This window comes from Electrona antarctica (genome assembly GCF_951216825.1).
Source record: "Electrona antarctica genome assembly, chromosome: 4".
Classification (NCBI taxonomy): Eukaryota; Metazoa; Chordata; class Actinopteri; order Myctophiformes; family Myctophidae; genus Electrona; species Electrona antarctica.
Window position 1 is genome coordinate 27573538 of NC_136809.1, and position 17209 is coordinate 27590746.

The 17209-nt window shown below is 41.6% G+C and overlaps 1 protein-coding gene across 6 annotated transcripts in view; it reads left to right on the plus strand.

Annotated features, from left to right (window-relative positions):
• uso1 (USO1 vesicle transport factor) overlaps positions 1 to 16845 on the plus strand; it is a 29957-nt gene extending 13112 nt beyond the window's left edge. For 3 of the 6 annotated variants that reach the window (XM_079499921.1, XM_079499926.1, XM_079499922.1), the window contains 16 exons: positions 917 to 1005; positions 1496 to 1650; positions 2492 to 2697; positions 4317 to 4337; positions 5487 to 5501; positions 7690 to 7800; positions 8930 to 9048; positions 9959 to 10140; positions 10892 to 11013; positions 12468 to 12606; positions 13401 to 13567; positions 13989 to 14054; positions 14274 to 14372; positions 14488 to 14592; positions 14979 to 15194; positions 15556 to 16845. In XM_079499921.1, the coding sequence (XP_079356047.1) occupies positions 917 to 1005; positions 1496 to 1650; positions 2492 to 2697; positions 4317 to 4337; positions 5487 to 5501; positions 7690 to 7800; positions 8930 to 9048; positions 9959 to 10140; positions 10892 to 11013; positions 12468 to 12606; positions 13401 to 13567; positions 13989 to 14054; positions 14274 to 14372; positions 14488 to 14592; positions 14979 to 15194; positions 15556 to 15621 (1878 nt within the window). In that variant the 3' untranslated portion in view covers positions 15622 to 16845. The remainder of the gene's footprint in view (positions 1 to 916; positions 1006 to 1495; positions 1651 to 2491; positions 2698 to 4316; positions 4338 to 5486; positions 5502 to 7689; positions 7801 to 8929; positions 9049 to 9958; positions 10141 to 10891; positions 11014 to 12467; positions 12607 to 13400; positions 13568 to 13988; positions 14055 to 14273; positions 14373 to 14487; positions 14593 to 14978; positions 15195 to 15555) is intronic. The other 3 variants (XM_079499923.1, XM_079499924.1, XM_079499925.1) reach the window with 2 other exon arrangements.
• The last annotated feature ends 364 nt before the right edge of the window (positions 16846 to 17209 follow it).

Consider the following 17209-nt stretch of genomic DNA (forward strand, 5'->3'; position numbering starts at 1 on the left):
TTTCTATTTTGGCGCCAAGGAAACCGAACTGATTTATGTTCAATATAGAGATTCATTGAATGTAAAACCTCACCCAGACTGCACACCAGTTCAAATGGGTTGGCACATTCACTGTTATTGTTGTCAGTTTTAAACTGTTTGTAGGAATTGAGAATGAATTTAATTGCCTTGGTTTAAACAAAGGGACATGTCTCACTGTAGGGTCAAACGTCGCTCACATATAGGGTTATTTTTCCCTTAATTTGTCCCTTGTGCTTGTCACACAAACATAGTCAATTGGTCTACATTTCAGGATCAGTCCCTCTTGTACACCATTATCTATGTACAAGATGTTTCAAGATTAGGTTATATTCCATGCACTAGTGTATTTGTCTGTGGAGACTAGCTCTTGTGTGCAGGTGCACTCATACAAGTTACTGTGCTATTAAGGATGTCTCATTAGACCTACACTCTGAGATCAGCATGTGATAAGCAGGTTCAGATTTGAACAGATGGCTAGTCTGAGCCTGTTTGGGAATAACAACCACCACATAATTATGACATACCCTCAACATGTAGTGTATCCAGTTCCTCCAAACAACCTATTAAAAGCAGTGAATGACGGTGGCACAGTCGGTAGTGCTATCGCCTCACTGCTAGAAGGTCCTGGGTTCGATTCCCGCTGGTGAAGCTGTGGGCGCTGGGGGCGTGTTCCCTCCTCCGCCCAGTGCCCATACCCGAGGCGGGGTTGGCGAAAGGGCTTTTCTGTGTGGAGTTTGCATGTTCTCCCCGTGTGGGTTAAAACGTGGAGGGGAAAGGAACTGGTCGGAATAACGTGTTCCTTCCACGCGCTATGTCCGGTCGGGGAAATCAATAATCCTATCAATATACTTGCTGTTTAAGCCAAAATGTGATCCAAGACCTTGTCTTTTGTCAGACCATCAATACTGTGTCAGAGGTCATCCGTGGGTCCCAGATCAACCAGGACTACTTTGCTTCTGTCAATGCTCCTTCTAACCCACCAAGGTGAGACACACTCAGTGATTTGTGCACAATATACCAACACCAAATATCACATCACTGCCATTTGCTTCATAATGGCATTCTGTTTCTGCTTCTGTGCTACTTTGTTGCATAGCAGTGACATCACGGCCGAATCCTGGCATTCTTATGGTAGCATTTTACGTGTTGTGATTATCACTACGAGCTGTAGCCTATTTTCGTCACCTAGCGCTAATGAAAAACCAAGAGATTATAATGTCAACATTCAAGTACAAGATGTAAACTAATCTAGGTAAAGTAATGCATCACGCCTGCCCACCACCACATGTGGTGTTGGATTAAATAAAGTCAAAGAAAGAACTTCAATCCAAAAGTGTAATTGAATTTTAATTATTCATTTTACCAAGTATACAGTGTAAAATAAGTCTTTGTGAGGCCTCAGCTCCTGGGCTGGCTCATCTTCTAACTTTAACATATCATCTTGTAACCTGGCCTCTGCTTCCTCTGTCCCCAGACCAGCCATTGTGGTGCTGCTCATGTCCATGGTGAATGAGAGGCAGCCGTTTGTGCTGCGCTGTGCTGTCCTTTACTGCTTCCAGTGTTTCCTGTACAAGAACCAGAAGGGCCAGGGGGAGATTGTGGCCACGCTGCTGCCCTCCACCATTGATGGTCAGTCATACTGTACATACATACAGTAACGACTGCGGTCCAGCAGTTTGCGAGATTAACTCTGCACACAATTCATTCAAGTTTTGTTTATTCTCGAAATTACACTGAGTAATCTAACTCATTTTCAGTGTCGTCGAGTAATACAATATCATATAGAAAAAAAACATCACAATACATCAGAAGATCAGGAAAAGAAAAACAAAATATATACATGTGAATTACATAGGTTTACAAATAAAAAGCTAAGACAAATTTCAAAATGATCTAAAAACAGTTACATATTGTGGGGGTCTGTATGCTCACCAAGGTTTTAAAACGACTAGGGTACAAAGACAGACACATAGTCAGACCCACTTATAGGTGGCTAGACTCTTGCAGAGCCATGCTTTAAAAATAAATATGGCACCAGTGTGAAGCCCACATACTGGATCAAAGAGTTGTACACACCTGACCTCTTAAAGTCAGGTACTGGCCACGAAGTGAACTGAGATCATCTAAAGTCAGTCGTACTTAAATAAGCATAAAACGATCGTATGGAAGTAGTTCATTCTACTTGCACCCAGAGGTCTGTCTCACCTGTGTCTGCGCAATAACAAAAGCTTTGTTCTGCCGTTTGTCTCATTATAGAAAACCTACTAAGCAGAATGGCCTAGCTAGTCCCTAGTACATCCCTAGTTAGTAAGCTGTGTTTTGAAAGCTGTGGGGAGATAAAAGCTCTTAATGCCAGAAATAATCATACTAAATGCAATTATTAATTCAAGAGGACAATAGCAATGAATCATAATTCTCTTACGAAAGTATAACACTCAACACATTTTCCCCTTTTCTTTTACCTCTCCAGCCAACTCCATCTCTGCTGGCCAGCTGCTTTGCGGAGGCCTGTTCTCAGCAGACTCCCTGTCTAACTGGTGTGCTGCTGTGGCCCTCGCCCATGCCTTGCAGGACAATCTCACCCAGAAGGAACAGCTTCTCCGGGTGCAGCTGGCCACCAGCCTGGGCAAGCCTCCGGTGTCCCTCCTGCAGCAGTGCACCAACATCCTCTCTCAGGTAGACCAACGCAACAGACTGTCTATCTACCTCAATCAGTGAAATGGCAGCTCTCACCAAACTTCCGCCTCCTTTAACTGTAATCAATGACTTATACTTTGTTGCATGCAGTGTCACGCACCGAAAATGGCTAAACAACACGTTCTGTCATGCAACAAAGTATAAATCACCCTTAACGTGTATTGAGAAAAGTTGCAGTTGAATTTATATAGCACATTCCATACACAGAAAAGGGAATACAATAGATGGCAAATTTCCATTCAAACATTAGGTGGTGATGGTGATCATCATTGATTCAAGTACACATCAAGCTCTCACTCTACTTACTTACTTTTGGAGGAATTCCAACCAAAAAACGGAGGCTTTCTGTTCATTTCGTTTCAAACTAAGATATGGCAGCAGGGAGGATTAAGACTTGCAAAAACCAATTTTGATTGTTTTTTTTTTTTAAATATATGTTTATTGGTAGAACGTTTCAACAAGTTAAAACAGTTTGAACATACTTTTTTTTCATTTTCTCCCTCACCCCATTTTCCTTTAGACAATATATAATAATAATAAGAGTAGACACAAACGAAAACAAACAAAAGTCCAGTCCAATCAAACAACCATGCATATTTGACCAATATGACACAAAAAATAAATGAAACATAGATGACAAAAACGCAAATCTATAAAATAAATAAAATTATGAGTTGGGTTATTCGAGTTCAAGAGACAGTCACAAGTTATGTTAGTAAAAATTGAGTTGAATCGGATGTTGTCATACATCACCCCCTATAAATGATATACTCCATTATAGACAATTCTATCATGAGAAATCATTATGAGAAAGCAAAAACAAACATAGTATTGCCTCAATTAGTCGGAAGTACTCTCAGATTCTCAAAATAGGTAATAAATGGTTGCCAGCTTCTGTTGAACCTCTAATTGTAAACTTTATCAAATTAATCTTTTAAGGCATGAATATTATGAAATGTCTGAATGATGTCTCTGAGCGTGGTTCAGATCCATCAGCTTATCCACTGTATGCCATCTCAAATGAAAGTAAGGTCCAATGGGTCAAAAGTCTCTAACCCCTCCTATCAATCCTATCCTAACAATCTAGTGATTTATATGATGGGAGTATTACAGAAATGGGGAAACCTACTCAAAACTATTGCCTATCATATTGTGTGCAGTGTAACTGTGGTGGAAAATGTCACATCCTTTATTTGGAGAGGGTTGTGGGGAAATCTGATTACTACTGACCAAACTACATGTATACAGAGTTTTACAGTCATATGTTTTTGGTGTGCAATGTACACCAAAATGTACTGACAGCAAAAGGAAATACTTTTAACATGATTTTTCCTTGACCAAATTGAGGAAATGCCTCATTGCCGCTGTGATAGAGCATTATTAGTATTAAAAGGAGGAACATTTGCAAACACCACAATCTTTCCTTTTGTTGTCTTTAAAAAACGGTTCTTCACAGGCCTCTTCAGAAAAACGAATAATTCTTATTCAGTGCACATTTCTTATCAACTGTGTCATGGCCTGGCCGGGCAGTGCTGGTGTGTTCTCTCTCTGCCTGTGGTGCATGTGGACTTGATCACTGTTGCGTTGTGGTTTTGCAGGGTGATAAAATCAACCGACGGGTGAGTATAGTGTGTATTTGTGTGTTTGGGGAGCACCTGTCCCTGGTTGTTTTGGCTTTGGCATCAGTAGCAAGGTCACCTCCTTGTTGTGTGTGTGTGTGTGTTGGGAGAGATCTGGGTTCCTTGTTTATTATTCAGCCCTACTTCCTTGTGCTTACGCTCATCTGTTGCTTTGAGCCAGCTCCCCACTTCCTTTCTGGCAAAAGGGGGTGTTCACGGGTGCACTCCTCCACTCATACCACTTGTTTATTGCAAGTTGCGTTGTTGTTTCAATCTTTTATTTAATCGGAGAAAGTTGACTGACCACAAATACTTCTGTCGTTGGCCACATAGCAGCTTCCTTGAGGCAATTAATAGAATAATCTTAAGTGCTCAAGTGGGTTTTCGCGTTACAACAAAGGGACATAGGAGGAGTTCATTAGGATGGGTTCCAATAATGGACTAATTAAAGGTGATAACAGTGGGAGCGGCGGAGCGCTAAAAAAACCCAGCACAGATTATAGTAAATACTCCCTGGTTTTAAACCATGAATGCAGGACAGCCGTTTAAACGTCACATGACTTTGAAGTAATGCATTTAAATGCCTTCTTCAAAAACACCTTCATAGCAAGTGTTTTGCTAGAGGAGAGTGTTTCTCATTCACTTTCCCAACCTTTCACTAATCTGTAGTGTAGGGTAGGTAGTACATCAGTGAACGTGTATTTAGGGGTACAGAGAAAAAGGACTTCAGAGTGCAGACATTTCTTTCTGACTTTACTAAACCTTTCCAAATGTCTATTTGAACCCTGCTTTTAATGACCTTTGACCCCTTTGCTGTGGTCTATGACATAATGCTTGGTTTTGTACTAAGTTGCAAGTACAAATCAGGCATCGGTGACCTGTGTTCTGGACGGTTGCCACGAACTGAAATTTGTTTCTGCTCAGAGGGAAATATTTTCACGGTTTGTTTCTCCTGCTGTCCTGTACCTGGCAGGGTGACACACCAGTGACCACTAGAACAATTTTGCATATTTATTTACTTTCAGGCCAGTTGTTTAAAATTATTTATCATTATATGTTTCATCTCTCCGTCCCACATTAATCGAACTAATATTTCATACCTTTTCTTTTCTCTCTGGAACTTATTTTTGCAATACATCACAATTGGAGACAAAATCTGAAAAGGTGACTTTCTATTTCTCTGAGAATGCCATTGCTGATGGGTGCTTTTCACTCTTTTATTGATCCAACTATATATATATATATATATATTGGACACCATAGTGTAATAATGTAGCCATCAAAATATGTAATATTTTCCTCAACACTGTCGACAGTGTATTCTTCAGTGTAGTCTTTGACAGAGTATAATGGACGGCTATATACAGTATGAATGGCCATATATATTTTCACTGGAGCCATTTATTTTAAAGACAAGATAAAATATGTATACAGCTTTTCTGTTACAGCTGCAAAATATAAGAATATATATAAATAAACACAAAATATGCTTTTGCTTTGCATGTGCTTTTGGTTGGTAGCATAATACCCAATACAAGCATTAGATTCACAGATGTTCAAAAGTGCAAAAAATAAAAAAGGTTACAATTTGTTAGCTTGACCTCAGAAACGGTCATGGGCGCAGATCACAGGGGGCCGCAGAGTTGTCCCTCCCAATAAAGGGAATGCAGTTTCATTATGAGTTATAATATAACTTTATAATGCAAAACACTTTACAACATGTGTGCATGACGCATGTTCCTGCACAGAATTTCTGTCCTTAAAATGTCTCTGTAATCTGCAGAGAAACAAAGTCTGATTGTTAATACCTTGTGTCATGTTTGTATCATGAGTCAAAGGTTACAATTTGAAATTTAAGTGTTGGATTTTTGCTGCCTACCACACACTTGCGAATACCATACAAGATGAGAGAGAAAGAACCGGGTTATTTACTGTTGTTTAAAGGTAAGGATATACAAAGAAAAGCTGGTAGGTATTTAATCCACCAGTGAATGACTTAAAAAGCCAATGTCTGTGAATCTCCGCCATAACTACCGTATAAAAGTAGTTACAAAAGTGCTGTCTAACCTCTGTCGTCTGGCATCGAGTGCAAACAAATCGGTCAGCTCCATAATATCGTCCCAACAGGGGGCATGCTCATGCCCAATGCATATACTGATGACATCAGATCTCCAAATATGGGCATATCGGTTGGATTGGTGGTGCAACGTAGGTGTGAGGGCTGTGTAAAAACCTCTATTTTCAGTAATGGAGCCTACTCAGCCTAGTAATTCATTATTAGTTGTTAAAACATGAATGACATGTCACATGTTTTGTGGCATCATGACAGTCAGTTGCTGAAATGGTCATCCAAATGTCAAAGACTGGCACTGTGTGTTTGCAGAAAAATACAATACTTCCTTTTTTGGGGGGGGGGGGGGGGGGGGGTGAGCGATGGTGAGCGATTTGAAATATTCCTTGTTTATGTTCTCCCCCTAAGTTGTAATGAGAACTGCACCCTTGGAAACAGTTGCATGCGTGGTCAGACTAACCTTGTTTGAGTTGATTAATTTTGTTTGTATTGTGGATATCATTATTAACCACTAATGGTGTAAAGAGACACAGCATGGACGGGTCAGCTGTCAGTTTGTATAGTTATGTTGAGGGAGGGGCTGCAGTCAACCTGCAATGGACGTTTTTCCCCCCGGCAGTTGGTTCGGGGGGGAAAGTCATTGTTGAAAACTGCTACGATGCCAACAAAATTAACTATGTTTAAAAAGATCTGCTTTTACTTAAGCGTACCTTTGCTGCTGTTTTGCCAGCATCAGTGCATCAGTTTCTGTTTAAGGGCATTCATTTAGTTTTTATATATAGATACTGATTGGATTAAATCAAATGGGTCCAAATGGGCTACTGCACAGTAACATAATGTTGTACATTATATGAAATGAGAATTTTCTTTCTATGTAAAAATGAAGCTGATCAGAAATTCCTGACAGACATATTGTCTTTCATTTGATTTAATCTAAATCACTGCACTAAGAAGTTCAGGTTGGGATGTACACTACATTCCCACTAGGGCTGCACAGTACATTTGTGTTTGGTGTTTTTTGTTTCCACAGTAATAATTGGTACTACGATGTTGGTTATATATCTGAAATATTATTTGGCACATTAGATCTAATTTGGCGCATCTACTACTAAAGTGGGCAACACATTGTCTAATGCATTGAGGGGGCATTATTTAGTCATTGCTATTACTGTGCAGTCCTAGTTCTTAGTTTATTAAATGTTCCCTGTTTAGAGGATGTATATGTTCTACTTGGTGGTAAAGTTGTCATGTTTTTCCATTGGGTGTTTTGTGCTCTTGCAGGGCAGTAAAGTGCAGACCAGGGTGGGACTCCTCATGCTGTTGTGCACGTGGATCAACAACTGTCCAATCGCCGTCACGCACTTCCTGCACAACCAGGAGAATGTTCCCTTCGTATCCTTTACACAGCTCAGTCACTTCTTAACACACTGAGTGCACAGGACGACCACCCTTTCAATTAGTAACACCCAACGCCCAGGACGGAGATTGATCAAAAGGACGGATATTATTGATATCAAAACCGATCGCATCGCTCCACAGGCTGGGAGCGCCTGTTGCGCAACATTCGATGTCATCAAAAATGTTCCCCCCCTGTTTAGCCGACGAGACCGACATTTTTAAAACGTTAATAACTCTTGATCTAAATCATTCCGTCCAATTCTAAGCAAAGCTTATGTGTTAGACGGCCCACCGCAGTCCTGTCGCTAGTCGCGGTAGAATTAATCATACCTCCCGTTGTTGTCGATCGCTTCTAGAGTGTTTTGGCTACATCTAGCTGCTTCAGTCACATCCAGGATAGGAAATAAAACGTCTGGGTTTCCGAGGCTACATCCAGGATAACATCCGGTCCGTCTGTAAAAGTGCTCCGCTGCTATAAATCGCTGGGCGCTATGATTTAATGGATTAAATAACCCTGGGCGTTCGGCGTGTTAACTATGGTAACAATATGCATACATGTTGCGGGACAGTACAATGGGGCGCCAGTGGCTCAGGGTTAGAGTGAGTGGATGGCAACCGCAAGGTTCCCAGTTCGAACCCGGGCTCCCCCAGAGTTAGTGTCGAAGTGTCCTTGAGCAAGACTCTAAATGGTAAATGGTGCTTTTATATAGCGCCTTTATCCGAGGCGCTTTACATAGATTGTGCATTACATTCACCCGTTCATACACCGATTGCAGCGGAAGCCATGCAAGGTACCAACCAGCACATCGGGAGCAATTTGGGGTTCAGTGTCTTGCCCAAGACGCTTTGACATGTAGACAGGAGAAGCCGGGATTCGAACCGCCGACCCATGTATCATTGGACGACCTGCTCTACCTCCTGAGCCACAGTCGCCCACAGACTCTGAACCCCAAATTGCTCCCGATGTGCAGGTTGATGCCTTGCATGGTTTCCTCTGGCATCGGTGTGTGAATGGGTGAATGTAATGCACAATCTCTGTAAAGCTGATAAAGGCGCTATATAAATGTACCATTTACAATCACACCATTCGTACAAAATGAACCCTTAACCCAATGACTTGAAGCTGACAGGTCAGATCTCTGAGAACCTGGGTGAGGATGAAAGGCTGGTGCAGGGCCTGTGTGCGTTGCTGCTCGGCATCTGTATCTTATACAATGACAACTCACTGGAAAACTGCAGCAGGTAAGAAGCCCCTGAACCACACCAGGAACACCTATTCTTCACACATGTGTTTCATGTTTCCAACCACACTTACAGCTTCATTGTTTCAGTGATGTCTTTATTTGTCTGATTGTATGTCTCTGTATCGCTATACCCTATATTCTCTATATCTGTCTCTTATATAGTGTGTGTGTGTCTGTCTCGTTATGTATCTGATCTCTATTTATTTGTAACAATTTCTATCTTATCTGTCTATCTCTGTTTATCTCTTTTTTTAATACTGTTTTTATTAGGCATTTTGTATATGACATAACTTCAGAATATCATTGACAGATAATAGGTAATTAAGTAATATAAAACGAAAAAAGGAATAGTGACAGGTAGTGTAAATGTTCCAAATACAATACATAATAAAAAAGGTATATAAATGTGATAAACAAGAAAAAACGGTTAAACGGTGACAAATGTTAACAGACAAACAAAACAAAGACAACAGGACAGACACTCTTGCTCTCAAACTTTCCCAACAAGTTGTTGTAAATCAACTGAATTACAGACATTTTTCTTTTTAAATGAAAAACAAAAGTAAAGAAACACACTCCCCCTCGTTTTTCTGTTTATCTCTTATCTGACTATATTTGTTTAGTGGCATTGTACTGTATGTTGCGTTTGATAAATGATATGCAGCTTGTTGCAGATTAAGAACTGTTTGCCGTCTCATACAGCCTTAGACAACCCGGGGACTAACATTTTAACCACATGAACAAGCTCACAAAACAATGCATCAAATTTTGATATTTTTGGCAAAGATTTGGTGTCGAAGGAAACGCTAGCGGACCTAGTAGATCCCACACCCCAGTCAACTAAGTATATAGGGTTTAACCTCTTAAACCTCTCTCAAACCTTTCTCTCTCTACCCTGTCCTGTGCAGAGATAAGCTGAAGCAGCTCATTGAGAAGCGCATTGGGAAGGAAAACTTTGTGGAGAAGCTCTGCTTCATCACCAAACATGAGCTATACTCAAGAGCAGCACAGAAACCTCAGCCTGTCTTCCCCTCTCCAGAACAGATGCTGTTTGACCACGAGTTCACCAAGCTGGTGAAAGAACTGGAGGGTCAGTGGTGTATATAAATATACTGTACTGTATAGTGTTTTGTTTAGTTTCTCTAATGGTGTCCATTATCGAAGGGAAGTGCATCCTTTTTTGCATGCTGTAGTGAGTGTAGTCAGTCAATTTTCTAATCAAGTAGTGATTTATTCAAATGAAGGTTAGCAGAGGCACACTGGTAATTGACTGCATAGTCTGTTGACCACATAATCACCACATTCCCAGTTCGAGACCTCTTATACTGTAGCTAGCGTCATAGCATGTCCTTCCCCCTCTATCAAATCAAGTTTATTTATAGAGCAAACTACTTTTGTTGAACCCAAGTGCTGTGCAGAACATTTCATTCAATTCATCAGCACAGCAGAACAAACGAGTGTAAACAACATACAGAGCCATAATAAACAGTTAATTACCAACATATCGAACAAAAACAATAAGATGAAAGCCTAGACAACATATCAGATTCTAATGCTTGTGAGTAGAACAGAGTCTTGAGCCTGGATTTAAAGATTCAACTCCATATGCTCTGTGTCCTTTCTCTAAGAAGAAAGAAGTGTCAAGGCAAGTCTCAGGACTCGGGTTTGCAGCTCAGCGATGCACTATTCTCCTGTACCCACAATGTTTTAGGTGGGACAGCAGATGGAACTTGAATCATTTGTTTCTCTTGACAAGGCAACTTTGGGGTTTCATGTTGTCAGAGTGTTGATGTTGTGCAGTCACTGTGGTGGTGTTTTAGCATGGTGTTATCTATCCACAGGTGTGATAACTAAAGCGGTGCACAAGTCCAGTGAAGAGGACAAGAAGGAGGAGGAGACGAAGAAGACATTGGAGCAGCACGATAGCATCGTGACTCAGTACAAAGAGCTGATCAGAGAACAGGTGCAGGTTCCTATTCTGTTCTAGTTCTGTTCTATTTATTCAGTTTCAAGTGAATAATCACATTCTCTATTGGTCAGAATTGTCATGCTCTGATTGGTCAGACTGGACTCTTGATGGCTGATGTCACTGCCACACAGGCATTTCACAATCAATCAGTGGTCCCTCGGTTAAAGGAGAATTCTGGACTAACCATTTTCTACTGGTCCTGTTGAGATATATAAAACTAGAATTGTTTGATATCGCAGTGATAAGCTTGAGTTCTGTACAATGCAGAAGAGAAAACGAATAACGTGCATGCACAAGTACGTGCCTTATACCTGGGGACAGGAGCACGTCATCACGTAAAGGCCCATTCTCTTGTTAGTTGAATGTGAGTGTATGAGAATACTTCTGTCTGCGCCCAAGATTGGACGCCTCCCACAGCGAATTGCTGAAGCGCATAGATTTTCATATAACTATTTTGGGCTAGTTCTCAAAGGAGCACCTGGAGATGTGGCTATGCTGCGTTCACACGGGCAGATGAAAAAATGCAAAGATGCAAAGCTACACAGACAATGTATTTGTAGCTGTTAACAGGAAGACGTTTGTTAGCAGCTCAACCACTGAAGCATTCCAACGCATTTCTGGTCAAAACCAGGCTTATTGCAAGGAGCATAGCGGTCGCTCTAATTGCACTGGCCTGTACTTCTCATCGGCTAGCGAGAGATCAACACCTAATCCGACAACACACACACCATTATGCCAACATCCGGTTCCGGTCGTGGTGTTTTGGATCTTCAAAATAAGGGTTGCAAGAGGGAAAACCATCGCAATACAGGATTAATTCATTAATTGAGCCGGAGGGATTGTGTTAAAGGTATATTCAGTGATTTCACTTAATTCAAATATCTTTTTCTTTTTTTTGGATAATCCTCCCTACTATAGAGTGTGCCGACCATATAAGGGGCCTTCCTCCAATCATGATCGAGTGGGGGCGGGCCTTGGTGCACGTGCTGTTGGCCTGTCGCGTGCCCCCCGACTGTAGAGAGTGTGGCGTGTGCATGTTCACATCTTGTTACTGGGACGGACTGGGGGGTTTTCCAAATCACCCAAATCACTGACTGCTCATTTAAGTGACAGATGCATGGTTTTCATATCGGGACAGCTGACCGTGTGCGATCGGTCTTACGCTAAATCGCTTATTTTTATCGCTCAAATGTCTTTCTTTTTTCCTACACATCTGCCTTTCATAATGACCAGATATGCTACACAGTGTTTTGTCCCAAATGGGCTACCGTAAAAAAGGTGAACTAGCGCAAGACTGGTTGTTGGATATAATAACATCAGATATACGGCAAGAAAAGTACTAGTCAGGAATTCTCCTTGTATTCTAAATGTCAGTCAAGTAGTGTGTATATATAAATACATTATTATATATAAATAAAGTCATCCAATGTTTTTTTTGCAACCTGCAGGACTCTCAGATACAGGAGCTGAAGGAACAGGTAGCATCCATGTCATCTCAGAATGACCAACATCAGACCACCCTAACCCAGCAGGTGGCCCAGATCCAACAACACAAAGACCAGTATAATATCCTCAAACTTAAACTGGGTGGGTTCTCCTCGGCACTCCACCATCACTGCACCAGATTATTCAAAACTATTCAGGCTTTGGCTAACTATGAAACTTTGCGTTTTTTGTCACGACACCTAACCCAGAACCCTGTCACTCTCCCCGTCACTCACCAATCCTAGTCACGTCTCCAAGACACACTATATATGGCCATGAACCCTGATTGTGACATCACGTCTAGTCACGTGATTGTCACGTCTCCAAGACATGCTATATACCGTATGGCCATGTACCATGGCCAAATCCAGGAGTGTACATTTCTTGGTCAAAGTTCATCCCATGCCAAAGCGACTGCACTATTAAGCCCATATATGGGAATGCCAATATATGATCATATTGTGACAATCTCATGATAACCACTGTGGTTAAATTTCATACTCCAGACGGGCCCGCCCCAAAGTTATTAGTGCAGCCGCGCCCGGCAGCCGGCGAAAATTAGAGTTCTCAATAGGCCCGAAAATTAAGCCCTGGCCCTACCTGGGCCCTTCAAACCCTGTATATTCAATACACTGACCTGTTCTGACATTCCATATCTTGATCTTATCTCATCACTCCCTGTACACTCAAGATACGCTCCATATATGGGCAGTGCACGCAACCTCACCCTTTAGGGAGAGGTCGCTTCTCGCCCTCAGGCGTCTTACTGGTAATATGGGGAGAAAACAAAGACAAAAAGGGGGACAATGGAGACAGCGTCTGTTTCACCTGAAGCATTATTACTATGTAATCATTCCTTGTTTAAGTGCTTAATAGTCATGTCATGTCTTATTCAGGTAAGGATAACCAGAGTCAGGCCAATAACCAGTCAGACAACACCCATATCAACGGTCTTCAGACAGAGGAACTGACACAGCTCCGAGACGAGGTGCAGGAGCTACGCAAACAACACACACTGCTGCAGACACAGCTCAGTGAAAAAGACACACTCATCGACACACTGGTTAGTTCGTGTGTGTGTGTGTGTGTGTGTGTGTGTGTGTGTGTGTGTGTGTGTGTGTGTGTGTGTGTGTGTGTGTGTGTGTGTGTGTGTGTGTGTGTGTGTGTGTGTGTGTGTGTGTGTGTGTGTGTGTGTGTGTGTGTGTGTGTGTGTGTGTGTGTGTGTGTGTGTGTGTGTGTGTGTTTTTCTCAAAATCTAGGCTGCATCCACGGTGTTTGAACAGAGCGCAGACGTTCTTGGCTCATTTCAGATGTTTCGCTAGCAATGTAGAAATGGGGGATTTCACTTCCTGATTTTTGGGGAAAGGGAAACGGAAGGGAAAGTTAAATGCTTCAAAATAAAAGCGCCCTACATCTGGCTGGCACCACAGTGAGAGCACTGGAGGACTTTAGTGGCACTAAAAGTGTTAACTGTGTTTCTGTAGAGGTCAGAGGGGGAACAGACCACACAAGTCTCAACAGGAGGCCCAGACCACACAGAACTGCTCAAGGTGGGATTCATTACTGTTACAAATCAGGACATTACAAAATAAATTAATTCATTAGTTCCTAATTCACAAATGTATTTATTCTTTCTAATAAGTGCTATAGAAATAAACCAACTAGTTTTCATGTGTTTACCCAAAAGTATTTTTATCTTAATTATCAGCAGGCATTAACTATTTTAACCAATATATATCCATTTGTCAATCAAATTATTATTGTTGAAGGAGTTGGAAGAACTGAGGAGTCTGGTCCAGTGCAAGTCAGCAGAAATCAGCCAACTTCAGACAGAAAGACAGGAGCTGATGAGGAGAGCTGAAGCTGGGGTGAGTACTACTGGTGCTGGGTGGTTGACTCATTGAACTGCATTGAGTGCTCATTGAACCTACATACACATTGAACCTGCACACAGTATATATAATGCCTCTTCTCCTCTCACAGTCATCAGAAGCAGTTCCTAGCAGTGAGGGCTCGACAGACTCAACCAAGATGGCGGAACTAGAGAGCCGATTAGGCGCACAGATGTCTGAGACAGAGAAACTTAAAGTTTGTATATTGACATTTTGTTCTGCACATTTTAGGCATTTCAGTTAAGGCACTTAAGTTAGAACAATCTACACTACAGTTCCAATACTGTGGAACTGTATTGTAGGTTGAGTGAGAGCATGAAGGCACCTTTATATACTGTATTTAAACCCTACAAAGCACTTCATGGCCATAACTCACCCAGATACTAGGACTGAGCTCTGGGTCTTATATAATCTATTATTTACACAGCAGCGGCAGCATGGCCTCTGTCTCCAGATATTATTTAAATATTTATCGGAGACTATAGCTTCCTTCTCTTGATCCTACCTCATGTTAAGTGTTCGTGGGGAAAGAGTGTTCTCTCTTTCACTGTCATTTCTGCCCTGTCCTTCCCCCTGTCCTAGGAGGATGTGAGGAGCCTGTCAGAGAGCAGAGTGGGGATGGAGCAGCAGCTGGCCTCGGCCACGAGCACGGTGGCCATCCTGCAGACGGAGAAGTCCAAGCTGCAGACGGAGGTGCAGGAGTCCAAGAAGGAGCAGGATGACCTGCTGATGCTGCTAGCCGATCAGGACCAGAAGATACATGGCCTCAAGCAACGCCTTAAAGACCTGGGAGAGACGGTTAGCTCAAACCTGCCATTTAATTATTTTTACGGCTGTACTAGTAAGGCCGTGTCATAGCAGGGCTGCACAAATAAGGCATACTGTTTTCTTAATATTGTAATCATGGTTATTGGTAATGGTGATTTTTGTGACAGACTGACCAATAGGCTCTCTGCATAACTTTAGTCAGAGGTTTACAGAAGGTGGCGTACCTGTTTCCTGTACAACACGTTTCCCGTTCAAATCGGCCAATTAAATGAAGCTGCAGGCCTCTGCAGTAATTGTAATTTGTAATAAAATAAATAGTTAAGTGTAAAGGGAACAATAACTGTACAGTGTCTGTGTTCACCCTAGTTAGACTGTCCCTCTTTCCTTACAGGTTGAAGATGATGATGACATTGATGCCAGGGACCAAACAGATGATGATGAGGATGATGAAGACTAGAGGCACTGAAGACAAAGAAATGGCGAGAAAAGTGGAAATATGGCTGGCAAAAAATGACATTTAGTGGACTGGCCAAGTCCTAACACACTAGAGAAACTGAAGGATAGGACTAATATTAAAGTGGTTTGTCTTGCAGGCTGCCATGCAATGTTCATTTCTTTCTCTTTACCCTCATCATCGCGGTCACCTGTCGTCCATTTTAATTGTTTGTACATTTTATTTCCAAGATGGAGGTGATTTCCAAGGATTCTGTTATAAATGAAAGCTCAATGAAACCACATTCTCAGTGCATTCATCTCTGCAACCTAAACCACCAACCTAGGAGGATATACACTTGACGGATGTTGTTCAACCTTGTTTCATCCTGTACTGTGTTGTTCTCACATACTGTAGTTAGTGGCCCAGCAGGACTCACTTTAACACGTAAGTAGTGAGATTACTCCATATGAAACTGTGTAAAAGTAAACACATATTTGTTTCCTTTTACTGCCATTCATGGTTTCACTTCAAGAATTAGTTGGCACTCTGAAGTAGAACAACTAAAAATGACTCATCATGAAGGCTTTTAGTGTCTTGCTCAAGGATATGCAAAACAGGATGTGGCTGTCTTGATCGAACCTGTGAGCTTTCAGTAGTGGTTTTGAAAAGTCCATCAATGAGGCAGTAGTAAACCTTGCTTCTATTCTTCAGTACCTTCAAGTTGGAAAAGGTCACTCACTATCACTATTCATTAAGCTGCAGCCAAGGGAAAACTATGGCTGGAGAGGCTATTTCCCCCGTTCCTCTTTCACAGAGATATGCCCAGAGTGCCATTCCTCTTTACACCTCTTCAATAAGTTAAGTGTACTTTACGCCAGTGGCTCAACTGGTTTCACTCTGGGACACTTCTGTGGACCCAAGGCATAAAATAATATTAATGTAAAGTTCTTTGTCTGCAGCCTTGTTAGACCACTCCCTGACCCACTTTTGGGTCTGAAAACCTCTGGTTGCTAAACACTGAATGAGCAGCACTACCTACCGTTCCATTTCACTTTGTCCCTCATGACATACGGTATACTGCTCCACAAAATGCTGCAATACACTGAGAGAAAGTATGTAAAGACAAAAGATATTTTTGCAACCTTTTGTCTGGTTCAATTTCTGGCATCCAGCTTCTGTATAATATTGTGTAACTTATCAATTTATGAGCCACGTTGAAATGAATAAAGAATCTATGAATCTGTACACTTAGAGGAAGAACTATACATAATATATACATAACCTACTGTGTATGTATATAAGTACTGCTGTTACTGTCTGAAAACATAGGGTCACATTTGTATTTGTTTAATAGAAAGACTATTTCTTTCCCCGGTTATACAGGATGGCAGCATAACAAAAGCTCTCCGGACTAGGTATACTAAGTAAGCCCCACAAACCTAAATTCTTTATATAGATATGCTCGGCAGGTCAGGCAGCCGAAAGCAGGTAATTATTTTTTATTTTCGCCCACGTCTGTCTGGACCATCTGTCGGTCCGCTTGTGTTAATCTCAGTCATTGCTGGACCAATTTATACACGGAAGGAACAAGGAAGAACCACTACCACAT